The 25,887-nt window shown below is 52.1% G+C and overlaps 8 protein-coding genes across 8 annotated transcripts in view; 3 read left to right on the forward strand and 5 right to left on the reverse strand.

The window, feature by feature from the left end:
* Window positions 1–3,264: 3,264 nt before the first annotated feature.
* Window positions 3,265–5,291, reverse strand: BDW70DRAFT_162119 (amino acid permease/ SLC12A domain-containing protein; the record flags this gene model as incomplete). Its single annotated transcript, XM_073741076.1, has 6 exons — window positions 3,265–3,429; window positions 3,492–3,770; window positions 3,854–4,672; window positions 4,733–4,871; window positions 4,937–4,976; window positions 5,042–5,291. 6 exons carry the CDS (start codon window positions 5,289–5,291, stop codon window positions 3,265–3,267), a joined length of 1,692 nt encoding a protein of 563 aa, XP_073593685.1.
* A 307-nt stretch (window positions 5,292–5,598) lies between these two features.
* Window positions 5,599–8,462, forward strand: BDW70DRAFT_152046 (FAD dependent oxidoreductase-domain-containing protein; the record flags this gene model as incomplete). The annotated part of the gene is made up of 7 exons (XM_073739382.1): window positions 5,599–6,200; window positions 6,265–6,393; window positions 6,825–7,060; window positions 7,160–7,449; window positions 7,508–7,758; window positions 7,798–8,108; window positions 8,197–8,462. 7 exons carry the CDS (start codon window positions 5,599–5,601, stop codon window positions 8,460–8,462), a joined length of 2,085 nt encoding a protein of 694 aa, XP_073593686.1.
* Window positions 8,463–8,670: 208 nt separating this feature from the next.
* BDW70DRAFT_162122 (catalase) lies at window positions 8,671–10,753 on the reverse strand (the record flags this gene model as incomplete). The annotated part of the gene is made up of 8 exons (XM_073741077.1): window positions 8,671–9,200; window positions 9,253–9,448; window positions 9,496–9,763; window positions 9,809–9,898; window positions 9,947–10,071; window positions 10,123–10,284; window positions 10,330–10,388; window positions 10,435–10,753. The coding sequence occupies 8 exons, from the start codon at window positions 10,751–10,753 to the stop codon at window positions 8,671–8,673; spliced, it is 1,749 nt and encodes a 582-aa protein (XP_073593687.1).
* Window positions 10,754–13,536: 2,783 nt separating this feature from the next.
* On the reverse strand, window positions 13,537–14,793 carry BDW70DRAFT_162123 (putative alcohol dehydrogenase; the record flags this gene model as incomplete). The annotated part of the gene is made up of 3 exons (XM_073741078.1): window positions 13,537–14,212; window positions 14,284–14,443; window positions 14,538–14,793. 3 exons carry the CDS (start codon window positions 14,791–14,793, stop codon window positions 13,537–13,539), a joined length of 1,092 nt encoding a protein of 363 aa, XP_073593688.1.
* A 301-nt stretch (window positions 14,794–15,094) lies between these two features.
* BDW70DRAFT_169797 (transketolase family protein) lies at window positions 15,095–17,291 on the forward strand (the record flags this gene model as incomplete). The annotated part of the gene is made up of 3 exons (XM_073742770.1): window positions 15,095–15,204; window positions 15,255–16,362; window positions 16,419–17,291. The coding sequence occupies 3 exons, from the start codon at window positions 15,095–15,097 to the stop codon at window positions 17,289–17,291; spliced, it is 2,091 nt and encodes a 696-aa protein (XP_073593689.1).
* An 865-nt stretch (window positions 17,292–18,156) lies between these two features.
* On the forward strand, window positions 18,157–21,033 carry BDW70DRAFT_162125 (uncharacterized protein; the record flags this gene model as incomplete). Its single annotated transcript, XM_073741079.1, has 3 exons — window positions 18,157–20,132; window positions 20,194–20,307; window positions 20,370–21,033. The coding sequence occupies 3 exons, from the start codon at window positions 18,157–18,159 to the stop codon at window positions 21,031–21,033; spliced, it is 2,754 nt and encodes a 917-aa protein (XP_073593690.1).
* A 125-nt stretch (window positions 21,034–21,158) lies between these two features.
* BDW70DRAFT_169800 (uncharacterized protein) lies at window positions 21,159–23,251 on the reverse strand. Its single transcript, XM_073742771.1, has one exon. The coding sequence runs from the start codon at window positions 23,100–23,102 to the stop codon at window positions 21,903–21,905; it is 1,200 nt and encodes a 399-aa protein (XP_073593691.1). The 5' UTR covers window positions 23,103–23,251; the 3' UTR covers window positions 21,159–21,902.
* Window positions 23,252–25,653: 2,402 nt separating this feature from the next.
* The window catches only part of BDW70DRAFT_152052 (purine and uridine phosphorylase), a gene marked incomplete at both ends in the record, with an annotated part of 3,704 nt that continues 3,470 nt past the window's right edge, over window positions 25,654–25,887 (reverse strand). Inside the window, one exon of the mRNA XM_073739383.1 lies at window positions 25,654–25,797. Within this exon, the coding sequence (XP_073593692.1) occupies window positions 25,654–25,797 (144 nt within the window). The remainder of the gene's footprint in view (window positions 25,798–25,887) is intronic.

Genomic DNA, 25,887 nt, shown 5'->3' on the forward strand with positions numbered 1-25,887 from the left:
ATATAGAAAAATGGCAATTACGGTGTGGTTGGAAATTACGGTGTGGCTCACCCACAGCGGGAAGCGGTGTGGGTGGAGCTGGAAGTTACAGATATCAGATGCAACGGCCAAGTTATACATCCTCCAGAACATAAAGATGGAAGATAAGGCTTCTGTACAGAATTTAAAGACATCTGGAGATATGTGGGCCTTCCTAATGGAAAAATATGAGCGAAGAATGCAGGTTGATGTTACCAATGCAATTCGGAAGGTAACACGCTGGCAGATGGATCCAAAGATGAGCCTTGAGGAGGCAATGCAACAGCTGGATCAATATAATGCGGAACTAGAGGACATTAGCGGCGGGAAGGTGAAGTTTGATAGTACGATCATTCTTATCTTCTTCCTGGATGGATTGCCATCAGAATATGATTCTGTGAAGCTTTCGCTTCCAGCGCAAGAGACCCTAACCCGCGGAGTGGTCCTCTCACGGCTCCAACAGCAGGAGAGCATGATGAGTACTGCCAGAGAGATTGAGATTGTCTCTGCAAACCTGACGAAGCAGAATGTCAGAACATGGAAATCGGATGTACGGGAGTTCTGTGAGATACAAGGAGTGTGGGAGGTAGTAGAGCAGACCTTGCGGAGGCAGAATAAGCCAGCAGAGCTGCAGAAACTACTTGAGCAACCTTTGTGGGCCTCCAAGGATGCAGCAGCCAGATATTTTATCGAGAAGAACATTCAAGAAGAGGATAAGACTGCAGTTCGGGATATGAAGAGCTCAGGAGCAGTCTGGAAATACCTGATGAGTCGATACGAACGAACAACAGAATATGACACGGTCAGACTGGTCCAAAGGATCACCCAATGGAAGAAGGGCCCTAAGGTTGATATTGAGGCATCTCTCCAACAGCTGGAGCAGTTAAATGCTGATCTGTATGAGATTAGCGGCCAGGAACATAAGTTTGACGAGCTGATGATACTTACCATATTTCTGAACGGATTGCCTGAGGAATACAGTACAATGAGAGACTCCCTAGTCAGCAATAGTACGCTCAAGAAAGGTTTGATCCTGTCAAGATTGCAGCAGAAAGAGTCACAGCTAAGGATCAGCACCAGCGAGGAAACTAGCAAACCTGCAAACCGAGCTGAGCAGAGACAATGCTTTAATTGTGGCAAAAGAGGCCATTTGATACGAGATTGTAGAGCCCCAAAGGATCTAGAACAGAGCAGTTCCTGGGAGGACCCTCAGGGAAGGAGTCACCGGAAGGGCCATAGCAAGGCCAGAGGACATGGAAATGGCAGAGATAAGAGCCGAAGAGGACATACCGGTCGGCAGAAAGGAGAAGCCCGCACGGAAAATGAAGAAACAGATAGAGTATAGATAGTGATTCTAGCGCTAGCAGCAGAGGTTCTACCAAAGATAGAGCACATCAAGTAAATGAATGAACGGCCCACCCAGCAGCCGAGAATGCCTACCGAATCGAATTGAAAGAACAGATCAGTGATCAATCTGAATACCTGCTTGAAGAAGAAAGGATGAGAAAGCATATAGATTAAATGGGACCAATAATCCATTGTCGACAGCGGAGCAACAAGTATCTGCAGCGGCAAGATTGATCTCTGAGAGTATCTAGACCAGAGATATGGAGGCAGCTTAGGAACAGCTAGAAGGTCTATTGAGATTGCCGTCAGAGGAACAATTAGAATCCCATTGAGCAGTGGGAAAGTGGCCAGGATTCGAATTGCATTATACGTGCCTAAGATGACACAGACTCTCCTATCGTCTCAATCAATGCAGGATATGGTATCTGGAATGAGCATGTAGAAAAGAAGTACCGATTCCTCAAGAGCAGAGAAAAGATCCTAGCAAGAGGACGTAATATCGGCCGTACGAACTACCTAAGATGGGTATAAAGCCGAAATGCATTGGCCAGTGGGCTTGGAGAGCCCAGAAAAGACGAAGCTGCAAGGCTCGTGAAGCAGATTGATTAGGATTTGTTCAAGAGGGAAAAATACTGTTGCGTATCCACAACAATAGTCATCTTCGCTCAATCTGATATCAAGGCAGCTCGCTCCAGCTTTTGCCAGACAGTGCCCCAGCGGTGCAAGTCGGAATACTCTTCCCGATCATAATGGGAAATCTATCCTATTTCAGGGCCTCCGTACCATCAGACCGTAATTTATTGTCAAGTGACATTGGGAGACTCTACAATAATATCCAGCACCTCAATCGGTATATCACATTGCATATATGACCGCTCATATCTGCTTGTTGACTGGCCGTATCTGCTGTTCATTGAAAACGTTCTTCTGAACTCGAAAAGTGATAGACTGCCTCTACTTATCCGAGGCTGACACAGTAGCTACGAGAGCCCACAATACGGGAAGTGGAGAAGACAGAATCCAAGAGCGATATCCATAGGATCAGCTATCTTATTATTCTCTAAAAGGTTGTATAACTTCATGGGTGCAGTCATTGGTCAAGCGGTGACCATAAGAAACACTAGCTGGCCTTGGAATAGCTTCAATTGTATGCCGGCAGAATTTAGAAAATTCCATTCGTAGTCAGACCCACCGTACTAACAGAGCCACTGGGGTCAACGTATTCTGAGTACGTATTCTCAAGCACTGAGGGTACGTCATTCCACGTCCGTGCCTGTGGAGAATGGCAAGTCGGCTGAGCATCTGGAAAAGGTAGCACTTTCCGAGTTCCGACATTATCGTGGGGACATGGCGGCTATACGAGGAGTATATACAGACATCAGAGAAGCAGGTGCCATATAAGCAGGTGCCATTCGAGCGACGCTCCGTCTACACTCTAAACTGAGCATATACCGACCGTCCTCGGGCAGTACGAGCAGCCTTTCCTGCCTATATTCCAGATTGTTTGATTGAGCATTTTGTGAAAGAAGTGCATAGGGCGTAGGTGTAGTTGAGTCGGATACTTGCCTACAAGAAAACAGGAGCTGGACCGGTCTACTAGAGCAATATAATAGAGGATCGAAATGCCCGTCCGCATATGCCAGATAAACGGACAATTACAATGGAGGCAGATTCCGGCGCGAACATTGATTGGGGTGTCTAGTCCGCTCTTGGGCATGACCTCGAAACCATGTGAACAAACAGATATTATGAGAGGTAAAATGAAAATGAAAAATGAAAAATGAAAAATGAAAAATGAAAAATGAAAAACTCTGTTCTGAAAGAAAATGGACTTGACGCCAGTACTTCTCCTCTCACTAACTGGGCTGCCCTATTTTGGTGGATCGGATCGCTCATGCTCTACCCAGATACCATATATTGCACTCTTTTGAGCCACGGTCCCTTGCCATGCTTTGCCTTCTCTTCCAGATCAGCGATTCTATCTGCTTGCTCCATCTCATCAAAGACCACCGCGGCCGAGAAGTCCATCTCGCTCGGCTTGACAATCCTCGTCTTGAACCACCACTGCAGAACCGGTCAGCGGACTTCCAGGCCGACGACTGGGGAGTATGAGTAGATTGACTCACCTTGTAAACACCATAGTCGAAGAAGAACAGCGGCGCCGCCAGGTACGTCGAGAAGAAGCTCTTGGCGGACCCCTTCTCCCCAAACGGAAAGCAGGCGAGGTAGAACTCGCATCCGAAGATGAACAGCACAATCAGCAGACTGAAGTACTGCGCGTAGGGAGTAAGCAAGCCCTTGAAGGGGAGATCAGTGAGGTTCCTCCCTTGGGCACGCAGACCAGTCCGGAACCGGAGGTGTGCGATGTAGATAGACGCCCATTGGAAGAGGGTTGCAATCGCGACCTACATCATGTTAGCACGGTAACCAGGAAACGAAGAAAACGGGAAAGAAATCAGGAAAGGGAAACGGGGAGAAGGAGGGCTACCAAAGATGAGAACCATCCATAGACGATACTGCCAGTGCTATCGACGTTCAGATAGCAGAGACCTCCGCCGATGGCCAGGCTGACTGCGATCGCAACCCACGGCCGTCCAGCGGAGTCCTTCTTTCCCAAGGACCTATGGACAAGGCCCAGATCGGACAGGGCCGTGAGGCTCCGGCTTGCGACATAGACGCTCGTCACGCCGCAGCTGATCACAGACAGGAAGATGAACCCGTTGATCGCATGCGCCAAACCCCAGACGTTTGCACGTTTCAGAGCAATCACGAATGGAGACCCCAGCGTCCCTGACCCATTGATGAGGTCCGAGTCATCGTAGGGAACGCACATGCCGACGAGCCAGATATTGACGACGAAGAAAGTGAACATGCGCCAGAATACCGGCCGCACGGTCTTGCGGATCGTGCTACGTGGGGACGCCACTTCGCCGGCGATGACTGCGATATGCTCGCCCCCGCCGAAGCTGAATGCGGCCTGGACGAAGCTTTTCGCGATACCCTTGATTCCGTTATTGAATGCACCGGGGTTCTTCCAGTAGCTGAAGACCAGCGGGCCATGCGTTGCGGGGATTCCGCCAGATGCCATGATAAACAGGAAGCAGATCATGAGAATCACCGCCGCGCATTTGATAAAGCTCATGTAATACTCGATGTGCCCATATTCCTTGACGTGGAAGACGTTGGCAAGAGCCATCGCGGCCAGGAAGATTGTGATGTACGCTGCCAGAGGGATGGCGTCCGTCGTCGGCCAGAACTGGAGCACCGAGACGGCGGCTGTGATTTCAGCAGGGATGATCATCACCCACTGCAAGAACGATCAGTTGAAAGCCCGTGGCATTTGAGGGGAATTTCTGGGGAATTATACAGCAAACCAGAAATTAATGCCAATCGCGAACCCAAACGCCGGGTCGACGAATTCGGCGCATTGGCGTATGAATCCACCGTGGACGGGGAGATAGGTGGTCATCTCGCCAATGGAGCTGTATTGTGCATAGACAATTATTCTGTTGCAGAGCTGTCAATACTTCCCTCCTTGACCACATTTATGCTAGGCTGTAAGCAGACGTACGCAGTTAGGGTATAGGTGACCGCGAGGCCGGCTGGGCCAGCTATAGATGGATCAGCACCGTACGCATAGTAAGAAAGGCTTCCAGCTCAAGGGACTAAAGACTACCATAGTGCAACGCCTGCCCGGTGCCAACCCACAGCCCCGTCCCAATCCCGGCTCCAAAGGTCATCATCATGACCTTGCGCCGCGTGAGGGAGCGGTGGTATCCGACATTGTCGGGGTTGATTGCGGTAGATGATCCATTGGCCTCGGACAACGAGGTCGCGGTACGTTCGATGTCAGTCTCATTCGCGTTTGAGAGAGCTTTTTTTGGCTCAATACCGGATACCGTCTGTTTGAGAGCTTCGTGGGCCATCTTGAGCGGGCCAGGGGATGGAGAAGTCCGGGAACGGCATGGTCAGGGAGCGTCCGTACTCATATGCAGAATCAGGAATGACTATCTGAATCGTCTCAGTGTTATCTCACTCTTATCATCCTGCTACCGGTTTGATCCGCCCGGACGTTAGAGAGTTGGAGATGTTGGGAGTATAAGTGGAAGAGTGGGGGAAGAGGGAACCCACTCTCTTCACGCCAATCTATACATGTTACTACCGGACTCCCTCATTTCATCGTTAATTACTAGACTCACAGGCAAGATCACCTGCGAACAAGCAAGCCTCATCATGTCCTCCAAGAACGTAGTCTTCGACGTCGTCGGCACACTCGTCAGCTACGATCACCTCTTCCAGGCGATCGACGACCGGCTCGGCGACCGGCTACGCGAACACGGAATCAAACCGTCCTTGCTGGGCTATACATGGATCGAAGTCGCTGAACGCGAGTACACTTACCTCAGCATGAGCGGCAGATATACTGTCTTCGCCGATGTCTTTTGCGCGCTCTTCTACCGGATGCTCTGGATGGCCGGTATAAAGGAACCACGAGAGTTCGCGTCAGAGGCCGATCTCGACTACATCATGGCTGAATACGCGGTCCTGAAACTGCGCCCCGGTGCAAAGGAGTGCGTCCAGAAACTGCGGGATTCCGGGTTTAAGGTCTGGTGTTTCACAGCTGGCGATGCGAAGCGTGTCTCCGGGTACTTTGAGAACGAGGGCGTGGAGATGCCGACAGCTGATTTGATCTCCTGCGACACTGCCGGTGTCGGAAAGCCGGATTTGGAATCGTATCGTCCCTTGCTGGAGAGACTGAAAGCTGAGCACGGAGGGAGAGTGCCTTGGTTTGCCGCAGGGCATATGTGGGATGTCTCAGCTGCGAGGAGGGCTGGGTAGGTCCCCCCTACACTCTACTGATAGAGGATACAATAATGACGCTAATTAAATCTTGGACAGATTCAAGGGAGCGTATACGTCCATTTGGGAAAAGGAGCCGCTGACGGAGCTCTTTGGGGAGATGGACGTGGTAGATGAGACGCTGCCCGGAATGGCGGACAAAATTATTGCAAGCCAGGCTGGTGCTTAGTTACTATACTTGAGAGTCAATGCGAATTGATTTCTTTGCATGCATATCTGCCATAGATACGCGATTTGGGCACTAATCGCCAGTCTCCAAGCTCACGTACAGTATCATCAGTTACTCCAACTAGATATCAGAAGCTGTCCGCAGTACACCTAAGGCTAGCCAGTAGGGCACGGATTGGACAACATGCATTCTTTCCAACTAAGAAGAAGAAATAAAGATAAACTAAATCAAAGAAAAAGATTACAGTCCGCAGGGTCCTTATTACTCCAAGTCACCGGCACGCCGGCTTAAGCCCCGGCCTGTAGATACGCCCAACACCGGCGAAGACCCGGTCAACTCGCTAGTTACTCATAAAGAAATAAAAAAGTCTATCGTACCCTGAGATCTTGGCTTTGAGCTCCCACAGATAAACGAATCTCACAATGGCCAGTCCCTACCCGATAGCCAAACCAACAACGCCCTTCTGGCGCACCACGCCGCATCCCCTAGACGACCACCGCAGCACACACTTCCTGCCAGATCAGTGCGACATCGCAATAGTTGGCGCCGGATATGCAGGCGCTTCAGTTGCACATCATATTCTCGAGCTAACGGATTGCTCAGACAGCCCTAGTATCGTCATTCTAGAGGGGAGAGAGGCCTGTTCTGGTGCGACGGGGAGGAATGGTATAGAAACCGGAGCTCTCTTTTGCCCTCAGTCTCATCATCACTATCACTTCATTCTTCAAAGGCTCTGCTAGTAGTGCTAACAGGCTGCACGCACAGGAGGGCACCTCAAACCCGACCCCTTCAATCGCATCTCCACCCTGGCAAGCCAGTACGGCCTGTCTGCCGCATCAGAAGTCGCCGAGTTCGAGGCACGACACGTCGATGCCGTTGAGTGTCTTGTCAAAAAAGAGAATATCGACTGTGACCTCGTCGTTACAGAAGCCATCGACGTCATGCTCGATGAAGACCACGCGGGCGTCCTTAGGCGCGGGTATGATAAGTTGGTAGCCGGGGGCGTCGAGCCAGCAAAGCAGACGAGGTATTTTGGGCCGCAAGAAGCAGGAAATGTTCGTTCTCAGTACCTTTGAAAAGCACTGTCGAGCGAGGTTACTGAAGAGAGTGCAGATCTCCGGCATAAAAGGCACAAGAGCGTGCTTCACATACAGAGCTGGTCATCTCTGGCCGTATAAGCTCATTATGCACCTCTTGCAAAGGGCAGTAGACAAGGGTGTCAATCTCCAGACTCATACGCCTGTTCTGTCCCTCTCTCCTGCCGAATCTGGCTCAGGGTATACACTACAAACACCCCGGGGCACCCTGACAGCTAAGAAACTCATCCTGGCAACGAACGGCTACACGGCATCTCTCATCCCACGGTACAGAGACAGCATCGTCCCTGTTCGCGGAACATGCAGCCGGATCGTCATCCCCCCATCTGCATCATCTCGATCAACATCTGACTATATACCCCCGCCGAAGCTGACAACCTCGTACATGATCCGGCACGACGCCGTAAACTACGACTACCTGATCCCTCGAAGCGACGGGTCGATAGTTGTCGGAGGCGCAAGACCGGCGTTTATCCATGACCTGACCAGTTGGTATAATGTTACAGATGATAGCGTTGTCCTTGATGCTGCAAGAAGGTATTTTGACGGGTATATGCAGAAGCATTTCGTCGGTTGGGAGAGATCTGGGGCTGTGACGGAAAATGTTTGGACAGGAAGTATGTTCCCCTACCCCTTCAGGCTTGGAATTTCAGGAGTGAAAAGCCGTGGGATGGACTGGTTGCTAACGTGCTACCTCATGTGCAGTAATGGGGTATTCATCTGATAATCTCCCACATGTTGGCCGGGTTCCCGGGGAGCGGAGTCAGTGGATTCTTGCAGGCTTTACGGGCCACGGGATGGCGCAAGTTTTCCTGGCTGCAGAGGGGGTTGCGAGGATGGTGGTGCAGGGTGTTCAGTATACGGAGACTGGGCTGCCGAGTTTGTTTGAGACGAGCGAACGTCGGTTGGAGAGGGAGAGGCAAAAGAAATGGGCCAGGAACGGGACGAATGGGCTCGTAGCGAAGCTATAATCAATTTCTCAAATCAAAGCTAAGATTGGGGGTTCGTTGGCAGGTACGTGCTATAGGTTGAAAGGTTGTATTGAGAAGATGGTATTACTAGAGCATTGACTGTCATCGCATACGAGTACTTGAGGTAGACAGGGAATATATATTAGACAATAGAGAGTACATTCTCGTACAGCTTTGAAAGCAGTAACCATTACTAGTTGCAGCAAGGTCAGGGCCCATAAACCGCCATAGCAGGACACAAGCCCAGCAGCTTATCTGTTGGCATATTTGGCCGGAACTTCGCCTCCTTGCCGGCGACCTCTGCGCCCTTGGCAAAGCTCTGCACTTCATCAAATCCAAACTTCTTCTCAGGAAGCAAGTCATACACGCCGCGCGCATACTTCTCCGAGATCCGCAACAGCTGTCCTAGATACTTGGCCTGGATCTTGGGATACTCGACCAGCTTCAGGAGTCTGGCCGTGTTTGTATGTAAGTGCTGTCTCGCCTTCTCATCCATGACCCTTTCATAAAGCTCTCGCGGCTGGTCGTACTCGCTCGCTTTACCCTCGTGGTAGAAGTGCGACTTGCGGCTGACGGTCCCGTCGGCGAGCTGGTAGGGAGCCTCGGCCGTGTCGGCGCGGAACTTGTGCACGAAGCTATTGGGGGCGTATTGTGGGTTCATGGCGTGGTTTGCGTCAACACGCAGCTGGCCGTCGAAATTGAGGGAGGAGTAGGAAGAGGCCATGAAGGGGCAGTTCACTATTGATCGATTAGTCAGGGTTGTCAGGCGGGGTAAAAACAGCGCTCATACCTGGGACCTGGTGCAGGTTGACGCCGATTCGGTGGTACTGCGCGTCGCGATAGAAGAACATGCGGAATTGGAGGAGGGGGTCAGGACTGTCTTCGATGCCAGGGACCATGCTGCCGGGCGAGAAAGCGGCTTGCTCGACATCGCGGTGGAAGTTCTCTGGGTTTTTGTTTAGGGTGAGTTTTCCGAATTCTTGCAGCTATGCCGTATTAGTCCGCGTTCGTTACTATCAGGTAGGGTTCATACCGGGAACTGCTTCTTCGGCCAGACCTTCGTCACGTCAAACGGGTCAAAGCCCAACTTTTCCGGATCGGCATCTTCGGGCTTCATAACCTGCACATAGGCAGTCCAGGTGAGCTCCTTTCCGTTCTCGATAGTCCGCCAGAGTTCGCGCTTCGAGTAGTCTGGATCTTCGCCGCCATAGCGCAGAGCCTCGTCTGCGTTGAACTGCTTTTGGCCGTGATCCGCCAGGAAGTGGTACTTGATGTAGACAAATTTGCCCTCGGCGTTTACCCTGAGCCGTTAGTATCTTTTTACGCGGTGGGTTGGGTGAAAGTACCATTTGAACGTGTGGCAGCCGTAACCGTGGATGTTTTGCCAGCCGGCTGGTGTGCCGTGGTCGCTGAAGAACATCATTCCGGCGTGGTTACTGCAGAGTCAGCAAGGTTTCCAGGTCAATTCACAATGGCAGACATACCCCTCGGGAGTATTCGCAAGCAGGTCGAACAAGGAGTTGTGGTCGAGCAGGAAGTTTTGCGGGTTCCGGTACTGAGACCGGATCACATCTGGGCCTTGGATAGGATCACGGCAGAAGAAAACGGGCTGCGATTTATTAGCAGTGCACACGAAAGAAATGGAGAGAGAGGTGCGTACGAAGTTTAATCCAACGATATCGTAATTGCCTTCACCCGTATAGAACTTGACCGCGAAACCACGGGGATTGCGCGCCAGATCTGGATATTCTCGTCCAAGAGTAACGGTGGAAAAGCGAATAAACACAGGAGTTTTGATGCCGGGCGATCGCAAAAAGTGTGCCTATAATGTGAGCTTACCGTCTTCTCCCCCTTCAGGGTTCCGTACCTTTGTCAAGTCAGATACATCCTTCGTGACCTCAAAATGCCCAAACGCGCCGCTTCCACCTGAGCTGTTAGCCAGATTCACAAACAAAAAAACTTCTCCACGTACAAGGATGAACCATGCGCTCCAGCAGCTTCGACCGGTTGAAGTGCTGCTGTTTCTGGAACAGGAACGTGTCTGAGGCCAGAGGCAAGCCTCCGGCAGTCTTACTATGGGCTGGATCAGGGAACGGGATTGCCTCGTTGTTGGTGAAATACGGGCCATCATCCGCCCGTTTTCCCGGGCCCTGGACGCCAGTCAGCTTTGCTGCGACCTTCGCTGGGCCATCGTTGGCGCCTTGAAAGGTCGACGATAGCTGGACAGGCCGGGGGTCGCCGCCGGCCGCGCCGACTGCCTGGCCGATTGCTTGTAAAGGATGGTGAGCCATTGGCATTACTCGTAAATGAAGACAGTGTAGCTGACGGTTGCGCCTGCCATGTTAGCGAAGGCTCTCGAGGCCTTATACCCTCGGTGGCATGGCAGGCATTGACTCTGTGCTGTTGTCACCATGACAGATTCAAAGCGTCAGACAAGCTTTGATACCGCAACCGTCGTGGGTGAAGCTGGTCTGTAAAGAACACTATTGGTGAGCCAAGGCTCGTCATAGTGAGCAGATCGCAGTGCCCGCCGTCCCGCCCGGTTATGGTGGGGAAAACTAAGGTCAAGGACGATAGATGAAAAACAGTGCTGCGGTGATTGGCTAGTGCTGAGCTTCAGCATTTCGGCTCTAAATCTTGAATTGAGTTGAGTGATGACATAAGATCATGAATATTGTCTCGACTCCAACAGACCGATTTTGCGCCAGGTGAGGTAGAAGGTGGGAGAGACTCAGGCCGAGGTCAAAACTGAAGGCCCAGGCTCCGTCTAAAACGGAAAGGATCGGCGACGGGGCAGGTGCCAGCCGACCACATGACAGACTACCCCGCGTCGCCCAAACAGGCAATCCTAACCACGGTGGGCTTTGGAGATACGGCACTTTCTCGTATCTGCTACAATAACCACTTCACTGGTTCGCATCTTTTTGTTTTTGTTGTACCACATCCTCAGTTAATTCATGTATTCAGAGTTTCAGCATATGATGATGATCGATCACGCTGTCAGCTCTCCCATATCCTGACCTATAGCTCTCCCATATCCTGACCTATCTCAGCCTTCTCTGTATTGAATCAGTCTTTGTATTGGGTCAGTCGAGATCGCACATACCGCGTCGTTACACTGTCCTACACGTAAGACAGAGTTGACACATGACACACGCGATTCAGCACATAGCCGAAGTGGCCATATTAGTTCAACCTGCGTCAGCCTTCGTTAAGCGACTCCAGAGTAGTCTCGGCGACAATTTCCTACCCGCTGGGCTCAGTTAACGTCTAGAGATATCGTCGGGTTGCCTACCGAATTCGCTGTCGAATGTCTGCACTTCAGCTACGAGGGCTACCGCCGCGAGAAATACTGCTCTGATCGGAGTAACCGTCCCCGTCTACGATGAGAGATGGTGGGCCGTGAGGCAGACGTGGAACAGCGATACGAATCGCAGCAGCGGCGTTGCGTGCCTGAAAAGGTTGAGTTGAAAGTGCAGTATCGTGGCTTCAAAGCTTAGTTCCCTTGGTCCTCCATCATACTCCGATTCGCGAGCCGAGACGCAGGATAGCCCGAGACTTGCGCTTAGCGGGAATAGAGGACTTTCAACTAGTAGCGTGCACCATGAGGTCAACCGACGGGATGAAGCCATCTTTCAGGTCGTTGATGAGTCAGATAAGACGTTCGAGATGTGGAATGCTTGACCTGTGAACGTGGACGCTCGGGCCGCGGATCGTCTCGAACAGGTCTGGATGATTGGCATGCCACCGGTGACGTACAATTGATCACATACTCGAGTTAGCATCTCAAGAAAAATAGTCAAGATATGTTACCTTTCCGCTGATCAAGCTCGTGATTTTTGGTTCGCCAAATACTTGCTCCGGAGCATATACACAAACAATCAAATCAGCGGCGAGAGTGCAGACGGCCTGATTGCTGGGTTCTTTTTCCATTTGGATTTTGGGACGCACATCCAGAACGGACCAGCCCATCTTCGCCGATAATCTAGTGTACTTGCACGACATTTATAGGGCCTGCTTCGGCTTGAATGAAGTAGCCTTCTAGTGAAGAGAGTCGGCCAGATGAACGAAATGAAAAAGGGACCTAGCACTGCCGTGCACAGCTACCGACCAAGGAAAGGAGAGTAACTGAAATTTTCTAATCTATCATTGGAGTGGCTTAGCCAAGGTGCCCGACAGAAATGCCAAAGTATTTGGCGTCAATGGCAGGTACGGGATGCTGTCCGGTATAGGGGTTGCTGGGTACGTCAGGTTCAGATAGGAGTCTCTTCGCAAGGCTAAGCTCATCGTACTTCAAGGTAAGAGACGTAGCATTGTTCCGCTCCAATTTAGACTATCAGAACCATATTAAATTTGTCGAGACTCCCTCGAGGTAAGGTGTTATTCGCCAGATATATATCGACCACGTATCCTCAGCTCATCTCAAGCTGCTGCGTTAAATCTATCTGTGGGAGCAAAAGCGAGTATCGATCGATTCCAGCAATGAATTAACCTATGGACCCCACTGACTTGAGCAATATCACCGCCGTAGAAAGAGGAAGGCTGAGCTCGTACTGCACTAGGACTCGGGAGATTAGGGCAAAGCGGGTCACGCGCCCAGTTCCCTGCTCTATATTATAACCCTGAGTAGGTCACGAGCATCTCGTTATTGTCGTATATTTGTCAATGTCAAATACCGAGTTCTGGGCGAGCTAAACGGTTTCTGGGACTCCAGTAACCTGGAAGTATGTCTTCCTGAAAGTATGTCTTCGTAGCAACAAGCTCATAGCGCAGGCGCCGACGACTCTGAAACGTAAATCTGGCATGTATCGTCTACTCGCGGCACAATCCATACTGTCTGGCGCCATGCCATCTTCAAGACGAAGCTACGGGCTCAAGTATACGTCCTAGAAATCCAGAGCGGGAAGAATAATCGCACTGCGTGCGGCTCGATATTATTCTCCGCCTTAAAACGCCGGTTCCAAGGTGGTAGCTGCTAGTGTCGGTCATGGCGTTGCCTTACTTCATTTTCAATGAATAAGATCTATACGTCTATTGATAATTTCATTATTGTTGGCGCTTGGCAGCAAGTGAGCTACACCGTCGCATCGCCGTCATCCACAATCGTTACTTTAATGCTTGGCCGCCCCCTGTCAGCACACAACTCGAGCGCCTCGTCCGCTCGTTCCAGCGGAAACGTATGGCTGATTAACGGTTTCAGATCCGGTATGATCCCGGCAGCCATGCATGAAATTGCGCGCGGCCATGTATCGCGATAGCGGTTGATGAACTTGAGATCGATCTCCGCGAGAGAGAGATGCATAAACGGGACATTGTTGATGATTTCCTTGCCGACACCCACGACAACAACAAGACCGCCTCTCCGCGCCGTGTACGCCGCCGTGCAGATGCTGCTTTCGACGCCTGTGCATTCGAGAACCCGGTCCGGGGCATTGTACTCGTTGTCTCCAAATAATGCGCGGATTGCTTTGGCGTTCCCTTGTGCGTCGAGTGTCGGATTGATCTGGTATGTCTGAATGGTGGGGAGAAACTGCCTTGCAAAGGACAGGCGGCTGGCATCGATGTCTGTGATTACGACCGGGTGGGCGCCTGACGCGCGCGCTGCTGCGGCTGCGATCAGCCCGATAGGCCCGGCGCCGCAGATAACGACACCACGGCCGAGTTCGAGTTGCGCGACTTGAATGCCACGCATGACGACGCTGAGGGGTTCGAGGAGGGCGCCGTCAAGGTAGGACAGGCTAGAGGGGAGTCTATTTCACGAATGACAGGGTCAGCTTTGAGCTTTGCAGGGGACCGGGACCGGGACGGGGCGTCCGCGCACTTGTGTAGCCATTTGGCCGGGTGGACTTTGTAGCGTTGGATTGTTCCTGCATAAGGATAGACCCCGGCGAATGCGACGTCCTCGCAGAGGTTGTACCGTCCCTCGTCGCAAAGGAAGCAGTTTTCGCAGGGGACACCTGGTTCGATGGCGACGCGGTCGCCTAGACCACAGTTCTGTTAGCGTGTCTCCCCTTAAACATTACAAAATCAATCTATAGAGATATAGGCTGTGCAGTGCACGGCGTGGTGGCGCACCTGGTTGCAGATCCGTGACACCCTCCCCGCATTTCAGGACAACGCCCGCCGCTTCATGGCCGATGATGCAGTCGCCGTGGAAGATCAGGTCGCCGATGCGACCGGTTTTCCAAAAGTGAATGTCTGAGCCGCAGACACCGGTCGCTTTAATATGAACGAGGACCTCGCCCTTGCCTGGCTCGTGAACAGGGGCTTCAACGAGCTTGATCTGCTGGTCGGCGGTGACCTGGAGAGAGGGATTCGCGAGGTAGGGCATGGCGATGAGTGAAGGTTTTAGTCAAGACTTGGAATTTCTAAGAGTGGGAATTGACGCGCCCACGATTATATACATCGTGGGGATACTGTGCAGTCAAAGAGGCAACTGGAGGCTCCGGCGAATCTCCGGCGTGTGGGGAGGATTTGTATGGAGCTCCAGATTTCCCCATTTGGAGAGCAGTGCCTCCGTTTACCCAATACGGTAATCCTGCCTCCATCGGTGGTTATAAAGTGCTTCCAGCGCTTCCGACTGTTTGCTTGCGAAAAGCTAGACTTGCTTTGATTTCACATTTACATTCACCATGGCCGGCTCTCTGGTGAACGGTTCTAGCAGCCAGCATGATATTGTCCTTAAAACCTTTCGGCTTCTCATCGCCGATCTATGCCAGCAGTTCGGTGGCGGCCACCCTGGGTAGGTTGGAAACCGACTCAGACAAGTACCCAGAATACTGACCAAAGCAGCGGGGCCATCGGCATGGCAGCGATTGGAATCGCGCTCTGGCGATACGTGATGCGATACGCACCGCATACCCCCGACTTCTTCAACCGCGACCGTTTCGTCCTGTCGAACGGCCACACTTGCCTCTTCCAATACACGTTCCTCCACCTGACCGGCTACAAAGCCATGACTTTTGAGCAGCTCAAGTCGTACCACTCGGAGCGCGAGGACGCGCTGTGTCCCGGCCACCCAGAGATCGAGCACGAGGGCATTGAGGTAACGACGGGCCCGCTCGGCCAGGGAGTCGCCAACGCGGTGGGTCTAGCAATGGCCACGAAAAACCTGGCTGCGACGTACAACCGGCCGGGGTACGAGGTTGTCAACAATCACACCTGGTGCATGATCGGCGATGCGTGTCTGCAGGAGGGTGTCGCTCTTGAGGCCATTTCGCTGGCCGGCCACTGGAAGCTGAACAACCTGACCATCATGTACGACAACAACCAGATCACCTGCGATGGCTCAGTGGATCTCACCAACACTGAAGATATCAACGCCAAGATGCGCGCCTGCGGATGGGATGTGATCGACGTAGAGGACGGGTGCTACGATGTCGAAGGGATCGTGGAGGCGCTCTCAAAGGCTCGTGCATCCACAGAGAAGCCCACCTTCATCAATATCCGCACGGTCATCGGTCTTGACAGCAAGGTGGCCGGCCAGGCAGCTGCCCATGGTGCGGCGTTCGGTGTCGAAGATGTTGCAGCCATGAAGCGCAAGCTCGGTTTCAACCCGGAGGAGCACTTTGTTATTGGTGAGACGGTGCGTGATTTCTTCGCTGACCTGCCTGCCCGCGGCGAGGGTTATGTCAAAGAGTGGGAAGACCTCGTCCAGCGCTATAGCGAGGCGCACCCAGAACTGGCCGACGAGTTCCAGCGTCGCGTGCGCGGCGAGCTTCCAGCCGACTGGCAGAAGCTGATCCCCAGTGAGTTCCCCGACAAGCCAACTGCGACGCGTGCCTCATCCGGCCTCGTCTTCAACCCCATCGCACAGTCTATCAACTCGTTCATGGTCGGGACCGCCGATCTGTCGCCCTCTGTGAACATGATCTGGAAGGGCAAGGTTGACTTTCAACACGTACGTGAACTTTCCCCCCAATATAACAGTTCCCGCTTCCCAACTGACCGTCATAGCCTGACCTTCGAACAACATGCGGTATCAACGGCAACTACTCTGGCCGGTACATCCACTACGGTGTCCGCGAACACGCCATGGCCGCCATCTCCAACGGACTGGCCGCATTCAACCCCAACACTTTCATCCCCATCACCTCATCCTTCTTCATGTTCTACCTGTACGCCGCGCCAGCAGTACGCATGGGGGCGTTACAGCACCTCCAGGTCATTCACGCCGCAACCCACGATTCCATCGGTATGGGTGAGGACGGTCCCACGCACCAGCCCATCGAACTCGCCTCGCTATACCGCGCCATGCCAAACCTTCTCTTCATCCGGCCTGGAGACAGTGAAGAAACAGCTGGTGCCTGGATAGCCGCCATCAACGCGAAGAAGTCCTCCACTATCATCTCTACCTCCCGTCACGCACTTCCCCAACTTAAGCAGACCCGTCGTGAGGGTGTGCTAAAGGGCGCGTATGTCCTTGAAGAGGCTCCCAATGCAGACGTGACCATCATCGGCGTCGGCGCCGAGCTCTCCTTCGCGCTAGACGTCGCCGCCCGACTCAAAGAGGAGAAGGGCATCACCGCCCGGGTGGTCAGTTTCCCCTGCCAGCGGCTCTTTGAGCAGCAGTCTCTCGAGTACAGACGTAGTGTTCTGCAACGGCATAAAGGCATTCCGGCGGTAGTGATCGAGCCGTATGCACCAAACGGATGGGAGCGGTATGCGGACGCGGGGATATCAGTGAGGCGGTTTGGACACAGTCTTCCTGGCAAGGCAGCGTATAAGTTCTTTGGCTTTGATATTGGGGTCATGACGGGGAAGGTCGTGGATTACCTTCAGCGGGTGAAGAAAGATGAGGCGCTGAGAGGCGAATTCGTTGATCTGTGATTTCCTTTCTAGTAATGAGTAATAATAGAGTCATAAGAATTTAGAGCATGTCTTTGTTCAGTTTGATCGTTGCTTGATATAGCTTCTGGAATCATGCCTCGAGGAATCCACTTAACACCACCTGGGCGCTCAACAGAGAGCTCTAAAATCGTTATGGTATATGTCGGCTCCTTGGTACGTCTGCGCAGAAGCTCTACTGAAGTTCTTCGGATGGTCGTCAGACTTCTCCTTCGCTGATCTTGCCAACCGGTGTTGGTTTGTCGGGTTGCTAGGCCATCGCGTTACTAGGGTTAATAGTTTTGTCGTGAACGGACATGCGATGACTCGTCTTGACCAACTCTGCTCTTCTCTTGAGATTCTCGAACTTGAGGCTTATGGCATGAGAACTAGCTTTATGTGAGAAGTCTTAACGCTTTCTACAACCAGGTCCTTGCAATGGGTCTCAAGCAAGACACAATCGACATTCAGGGTCCTACTAATTCTCAATGTGCCCTTTACATTATTTAGACAGCTGATGCGGCCTACCCAGTCCATGATCAATCAATGATGCAAATCCACTCTATTCATACGTCTCAGAGACTTCTCTAAAGGAGTGCGAGTATTTAACCGAACTTCTCCAGACGCCAGTCAATCCTAGCCCTCCTCTCCCCGGGGACGGGGGCATATTACCCGTCATCACGCCCTGAACTGCAAGGTACCAGCTGCAGGGTTACATCTGAAGAAAACTAACCCTGCATAGCCGTTGCAATATAGGTAAAACACCGGTGGAGAGACCCCGCATTATAGGATACATGTTCCAAGTACAAATCTACGTTGATCCGTTTACCAGTCTGTTTGGCGGATGCAAACAGCCTCCAACTATACTATGAGGGTGTCGGCAGCTGCGGTATTTCTGACCTTGACGGTCGCGGCTCAGAGCCAGGACAGTCTGGGCTTGTCGAACGGCTACAGGAACGTATCGACTGCCAAATTCGATCTCAGTCTGGTGCAGGACGCCCAGATTCTCGCTTCGCTGCGACCAAGGGGACAAGGTTTCGACTTTTCTCCGGTTGACTTTCTCCAGTACCGCGCAGGAAATGATCAGTATCATGTCGGCGACATCAACATTCGATTCAGAGCCGCTGGAGACAGCACATGGGTCGATGCCAGCTCTGCCTCATACCGACAACCGGTTGAAGATGTCCCTTCAACATCGGCTCTCGCTGAAGCAGACCTCACAGACACGCTCCCTGATTCATTCCCTCTCAAGGTCACGCGCAAGTGGACGGATGTGGACGGCGATCTGGGGTTGAGCTTTACCGTGACGAACGCACAAAATCACTCTATCGAGCTGGGAAGTCTCGGGCTGCCACTGGAATTTAACAGTATTTTCTACAACTATACAGCGGAAGAAGCGCTGGACACTTGCTCGCTCATCGATCCATACATTGGCCTGGGAGGAGGGTACGTGCAAGTGACTCCAACCCGGGGAACCGGGCCCGCGCTGGTGATCACTCCTATTGGTGATACACCTTTCGAAGCGTGGAACTTCCTTGAAGAACCAACAGACGGAGCACTTCCATATCATAGTCAGGTCTTCGAGGGATTCTATGAGTGGCAGACCCTTAGCAAAGCCCACGCGGAGACCGAGTGGGCGGATGTTGAGCCGTGGAACGAACCGACCTCCAAGGTCCTGGCACCAGGGAGTAGTTGGACTGTTGGACTGCGCATATCGCTGGTAAAGGATGGAGTGCGTGGGATTGGTGATGTTGTCCAGAGTACGGGGACACCCTATGCAATTGGAGTCCCCGGCTATATCATCCCATCGGATTTACAGGCATCATTATACCTTTTCACGAACAAGACTGTAACGGAGATAACAACGACACCGGCTCAGGCATTCGAGATTACCGAAGGCGAGGTGAGCAACCTGTGGAAACTACAGCCACAACAGGGAGTTTGGGGCCGTGTCCGATTGAAAGTCACCTACAACGATGGCGTTGTCCAGACTGTCCATTACTATATCACAGACAGTGCCTCTGAGGCTATCGGCAAGCTGGGCAACTTTTTCACCACGAAGGCCTGGTTCAACGACTCGGCAGATCCGTTTGGTCGATCCCCTTCGGTCATCTCTTACGACCGCATTGCAGATATGCAGGTCGACCAAGACCCCCGTGTTTGGATAGCTGGGCTCATGGATGAAGGCGGATCTGGTGCATGGATGGCAACAATAATGAAGCAATCCATCCAGCCCCAGCCCGAGGAAATCCGCAAGCTCGAGCAATTCATCGAAGAAACCCTATGGGGCGATATCCAGGTGCGGGACGACCAGACGGGACCTACCAATACCAGTGCAGACATCTACGGTGTGCGCAAGAGCGTCTTTTTCTACGAACCCAGCTATGTCCCTGGGTATGACTACGACTCGTCCATCGACTGGCGCAACTGGTGGAGCTGGAACCGCGCCGATTCGTACTCTGTCGACGGCAGGGCGTACAACTACGTCCATGTCACAGCCGCATACTGGGCTATGTATCGAGTGGCTAGGGCATACCCCGACCTCGTCTCCTTGCACAACTGGGAATGGTATCTGAACCAGGCATACGAAACAGTGATGCGCTGCTATGTGCAAGACGAGTCGGGTTATTACTATGTCGGGTACGCGTTGGTAGGCTTGATGGGCGAAACGGTCTGGGGAGAGTTGCTGAACGATCTGAAGCGTGAGAACCAGACAGAGAAAGCCGCGAGGCTGGAAACTGTCATGCAAGATCGAGTTGACTACTGGGCCACTCTTCCTGCGCCGTTTGGTAGCGAACAGGCCTGGGACTCGACCGGACAGGAAGGAGTCTATTACTGGACGAGGTACAAATGCGCCCTCCGCTGTGGAATATTTTGAAATGTCTGACACCTGGACTCTCCACAGATACTTTGGCCACGAGAGCCTCGTTAATAAGACGATCAATAGTATCCTCGGGTACATGCCCACCGTGGCACACTGGGGCTGGAATGGAAACGCTCGTCGCTACTGGGATAACATGTAAGTCTTCAAATGGACGGCCAGCTTATCTAGTTCGACCTTGCTAACACATTGGCTTCCAGTTATGGGGGAAAGCTGCAACGCTTCGAGCGCCAGATCCACCACTATGGCTCCGGTCTCAACGCCTTGCCCTTGCTGTCCCATTTTCGCGACAATCCTCAGGATACGTATCTTCTTCACGTAGGCTACGGTGGGATGAACGGTCCGCTCTCCAACATCGGCAGTGACGGGTTCGCCTCTGCCTCGTTCCACTCGTGGCCGGATACGCTGGCGTGGGATGGGTACAGCGGCGACTATGGTCCCAATTTCCTGGGCCTCGCACTCGGCTCGGCAGTGTACCTGGTTGAGGACGTGAATTTAGGCTTAGTTGCCTACGGAGGTAATCTCAAGAGAACGTCCGAGAATACCGCCATCGTCGCAACCCGGGATGCAGCGAAGCACCGTATCTTCATTGGCCCGATCTCGGCCTATATCACCATTGATGCGGGTGCGATCGAGGAGTTTGAGTACGACACTGAGCAGCGTATCGTCTCCTTGACAATCGCCACTAAGTCTAGCTCGGCTCCTGCGACCGCGGCCCAGGCTGAGGCGGTTGTTATTTGGGTAGACGATCTAAGCGGGTCGGGAGGCTATGAGCTTGCCGGCGAGTATACGCACGAGCGTGGAGGAATGAAGGTGTCATTTGGCAACCAGAGCGAGGTCACAGTCGTGGTTAGGCCTGGATGAGCTTTTCAAGCATAGACAAAAACGAGGGCATATGTTAAGCTTTATAATACTAAGTAGGCAGTATCCCTAGCCCGGTACACCCACGCCATACCGTTTCCCCATTGATTCCTTTGATAACCCGAACCGTTTCAGTCTCTGGATTAACCCAATAGGAACTCTATCGACCGACCCTTTTGGTATGATCTCCTTGTCTATCTCCCAGGTTCTGCACGGCCTAACCTGGGACAAACATTATGGGGTTGGGTCTGCCATCCAAGGAGGCAGGAGTATGGTTTGAGTGAACTTGGTCCTCCAATCGCTTTCATTATCTAGTCCTTTGACTCCAGGCGTCAACACCTTGTTGCTTAGGATGAATGGGATTCGCAGAATACCGATGAACATCGTGACGAAGATGGTTGGCTCAGTTGCAGTCCTTTTGCTCTGAAAAGTGGGCCCCGGCTTGAGTAGGCCAGAATCTCCCTTGCATCGGTGCTCAGGTTGCTGCGTCGACAACTCCAGACTTAGTATTGTTCTTTATAATTCTGCTGTGCTGACCGGATAATATCCACTCGACGATTGAAGTCATGGTGCTGTAGCTAGTAAACCGCTTGCGTGTGGGAACGGCTGAGTCTAGTATAAAGTCCGTATCCTGGGAATGTATGCAGTAGTCACCAGTTTAGAGGACAAGAGGCTTCAGTTGATCTCACTACCGCCCGGTCCTGTTGAGATGTTTGAGCACGTACAAAGCCGGGAGCAAACACTATCCTTATCATCAGTCCATCGAAGCACTGTGGGCACCTCAACCAAGCACTTTTCAATCCACCTCACACCTCTTTTCTCTCCTACAATTACCAAACTGCTAAGCATCCAAAATTGAAGTACAGAGAGATTCAGTGCGCAAAGACAATCGACCCGCCCTCTCCCTTCCCCTTCAAGCCCACGCCCTCCTGCGCCGAGTTATAACTGACCCCATCAACCTTCAGTCCATACTCATTCAGCAGCAGAATCGTATCCCCATCGTCAGAGATCGTATAATCTTCCAGCTCAAAGTGCTGATCGACCATCGGCCTCAGTGCTATCCCTCTCGGCAGGGTATGCACACAGCCCGAGCGATTCCGTATCTTCCAGTCGCCCAGCCTGACAGCTCGGTTCGTGTGGTTTGAGAGTGTGACGGTGAGTGATTTCGATCTCCGCCGGCCAATGCGAGGTCGGGCTCCGGTCTCCGAATCGTCCGCCGCAGCGTCTACGTCTGTATCAGACGAATCCAGATGGAGTCTCGCCTCGCGGATCACGACACCCTCTTCGATGATATCTGGGCGGAGAATGTCGCTCCATCCTACGCCTGAAATCGCATGCCCTGATGAGGGATTGGTATGCACAGCCTGACTCGCAAAGGCCAGGAAAATACCTAGCCACTCGCCCCGCGGCCGGTCCTCATCACAACCGGTATCAGAATCCGGATGCGCACATGGAAAGTGGAAGATGAGCCCGCCATCCTGGAAGACACCGTCGTCGGCGCGGAATTTGCGCGCGTTGCCCTGGTTCATGTGGATGTTGTGGAGCATCGGGGCTGAGCCGCGGGTGTCACTGCGGGATTCAGATCCGAACAGGTAGAGGTCCGCTTTCTCGCGGACGGCATGTTGAATATACGGCGCCAGGACATCGATAATGTCGCTGTATTGGCCGGGGATATCGTGGGGCAGAACCCGGCCGTTTGTGCTCGTGAAGAGGCTGTCGCGGATATAGTCGAGCCCCAGAGTCTTATTGCTCTCGACGGGGTGAAAGCCATATTCCAGCTGCGAGAGTCGGGTGACAATCGGGTTCTGCCCGATCTGGTGGTTGACCCAGTAGGCCAGCCGGGAATCGTCCAGGTCACCGGACGTGATGTTGATGGCTGCTCGGTGTACCGGTAGGCCTGCGCGCGCCTCCTGCAAATGGCTGGGATGGATACACCCGTTCAGCTGCAAGGTCGGTGAGCCTGTGTCCCTAACGTACAGGGAGAGTTGCGGCGCTCTGGGACTCTGCTGGCGGTCTTCGAGCTTGTAGGCGATAGCATGGCATTTCAAGACCCCGTAGTTGTCAACTGGCATTTCTCTGATACAGAACGCAAAGAGAGCGGAAGCAGCAGAGCTATTCTACGACCCATGCATGATTGCTGGAAAAGATGAGCTGAAGGGCCAGATCAGTTATATCGTCGTCAATAGCTGGTCCCGAGAGGGAGGTCGCGTTCCTAAACTAGAGTCTAGACCCGGCGATAACCCGGCAGTGGCCCGGCAGTGGTCAACTATAACATCAAGGAGGAGGACTAGATTTGGCTTTCTAGTGTTTGCGTACTAGATTACCACACGAGCCCCAATGCGTGAATAATTGATAACCGAAAATAGCCGGCAGACCGGCCTTAGATCTCACCCACATCAAAGATCCTGCAAACCGCAATTAGATGAAGATACATCCTTCCTTCATTCGGCCAGACCAAGTCCTTCCAAGCAGATGACTCTCGGTCTTCTCCGCGGGCGAACCAAGCCAACCCACCGCTTCACGCCTTCACCGTATTAAGTGGGATCGCCCCGTCTGGATTGCGGAAGAATTAATGCAGCTGGGTTGCCAGAGTTCAGGGATAGAATGGTCGAGCCGGATTCCGTGGCCTCGAGCCAGCGTTGCGGTACGATGCCATGCGCCAGATGGACGCAGTTAGGATCCAGACAAAGCCGTTGGCTCGCCCAGATCGTGCCCTCCATGGGTGGTGGTTGTCAGTAACGTCGGTAGGGCTGTATGACTCTCATGGCTAGATCCTTTGGCAACCCAGTACATGATCGTGCTTGTTTCAAGATGAAATCATATTTTCAGGCCAAACCATCGAATGTCGACCTACAGCCGTAAACGGTACCGCGCATTGGCTGATTCACTTTGTGCATCACTGGGACCTGCGAGACACGATGCGGTCACCACTTAGCTTAGGACCACTCACAACGTAAGAAGATATTTCGCAGATCTGGCCTGTCGTGATCTTGAGTTCCAGGCTGGAAGGTCCTGATCAGACCACTGGCAGAGTTTCTGCTGCTCAGCGTTACATCTCGCCCTGGAACTTTCGTAGGAATGGTTGGAAGTCCCTTGATGGCTGGTTTATGTCCCGACTCACATGTACAATACGCATGACGTAACATATCTTTAGGTAAGATACACGTGTATTGAAACCTGGTACAGTCTACCATGGATTACACACATTTCAAGCAAACAACCAAACACAGGTGCTGGCATAGTGTTCCGATGACTATTACGAGGTCTATTGTTACCGGACTCTTCTAAGCCGACTAGCAGCAGTGGATTCGTGTGGATCCTGCAGTGCTCTCTATGAGATTAGCCTAGGAGAGCTCTGCAACGAGCCAAAGCTACGATATCCAATCGTCGTTTACGATCCCATCAAATATACCATCAAATATACGAAAATCAACAACTCCTTCATCCTTGAATCTGTTACCTCCGTTCTTTGTCAGTTGTTTAGGCAGACTAGCTACCGTACAATCATTGACGGTCATCGCGCGCGATCACAAACCACGAAAATCCATTACGGAGGCACGTATTCACGTGGCCAGGTCGAATGACGATTAACGATCATTGTACCACGCCGAGCTGAGACCCCTGTACGATCGAGGTGGTTTCTGGCGTCGATTTCGGTCATGTGACCAACGGTTGTAACGAAATCATTAATACTGAAGGTCTTATTATATCTACGGTCTGTACAGTGCGGCACGAAATTGGTCTGACCTTTAAACACATTATGTTTGTCTTCCGGCCGCGCCGCCAAGAACATAGTGAGGATGCGACAGTACACCCGCTTCTAGGTGAGGGCGGCAGTAAACTTCTTGGCGTACAATACAGGAATATTCAAAGGAACGTATCAAGATATCAATCTGATTATTCACCTTATTAAGCTACATAAACTGAAAATCGCTCAGTTCGGTATGCTGCAACCCGCTGCCTCGTTCCTGATTCGTGACGGAGAGCGTGACTGATGTACGCATAAACAAATGTAATTATCTATAATATCACCTGTGCATAAAGCACTTCTGACTAACGGGCAGTGTCTGTAATTTTGCTATTGCCTCGGACCGCCCTTTCACTCTGGACTTAGGCCCAATCAAGTTAGAGAGTAAATGGCCTCAGGTAGTTAGACGGGCTCCTTATTTGGTAGTCACACCTTTCAGCGCGGGTTAAAGAGTAAATGCGTGTCCACTAACAATTCCAACCGAGTGCCGTTAACAGAGTTGAAAAGAAGTAAGTCTTAACAGTAATACCAGGTGTACTGCTAATAGGGAAAAAGGATAGACTGAGCCAACAGGACAACATGCACGGCCTGCGAACGCTGTCAGTCCAGTACATAGCCGGACAGTAGTGACAGTAATCAGGCTTTCATGATGGAATATTTAACGACGTATTGGATGGGAATCATTGAGGAAACTGTCATTCAGCATGTCTTTTAGCCGAAAATGTACCACACCCAGGTCCAAGGAAAAATTGAAAGAGCTGCAGCATAGAAGGCAAACCTTGTTGGAAAGCCTGTAGAAGCCGATGCAGCTGATCCGGCAGACATCCGCAGGAGCAGTTCAGCGATCTCATTTGAGAAACGAGTCGATTGGGTGCTCAGCCACTATTCTTTCCTCGACTGTAACCAAGAATGTACCACACCAAGGTGCCAAGAAAAACGGGAAGAGCTCCAGTATATAGAAGACGAACCCTGTTGGAAAGCCTGTAGAAGCATTTCGGTACAGCTGATTGAACAAACATCTGCAGAAGCAGTTCAGCAAGCTCACGCTGAGAAGATAGTCGAGAAGGGTGATCTTCAGGCAGTGTTCTTCGCCGGACTGCGACCACATG

This window comes from Aspergillus foveolatus (assembly GCF_047715535.1).
Source record: "Aspergillus foveolatus strain CBS 279.81 unplaced genomic scaffold BDW70scaffold_45, whole genome shotgun sequence".
Classification (NCBI taxonomy): domain Eukaryota; kingdom Fungi; phylum Ascomycota; class Eurotiomycetes; order Eurotiales; family Aspergillaceae; genus Aspergillus; species Aspergillus foveolatus.

Bases quoted from the DNA above. Each gene is read 5' to 3' on its own strand.
- BDW70DRAFT_169800 (XM_073742771.1), bottom strand. From the start codon at position 23,102: ATGCCAGTTGACAACTACGGGGTCTTGAAATGCCATGCTATCGCCTAC.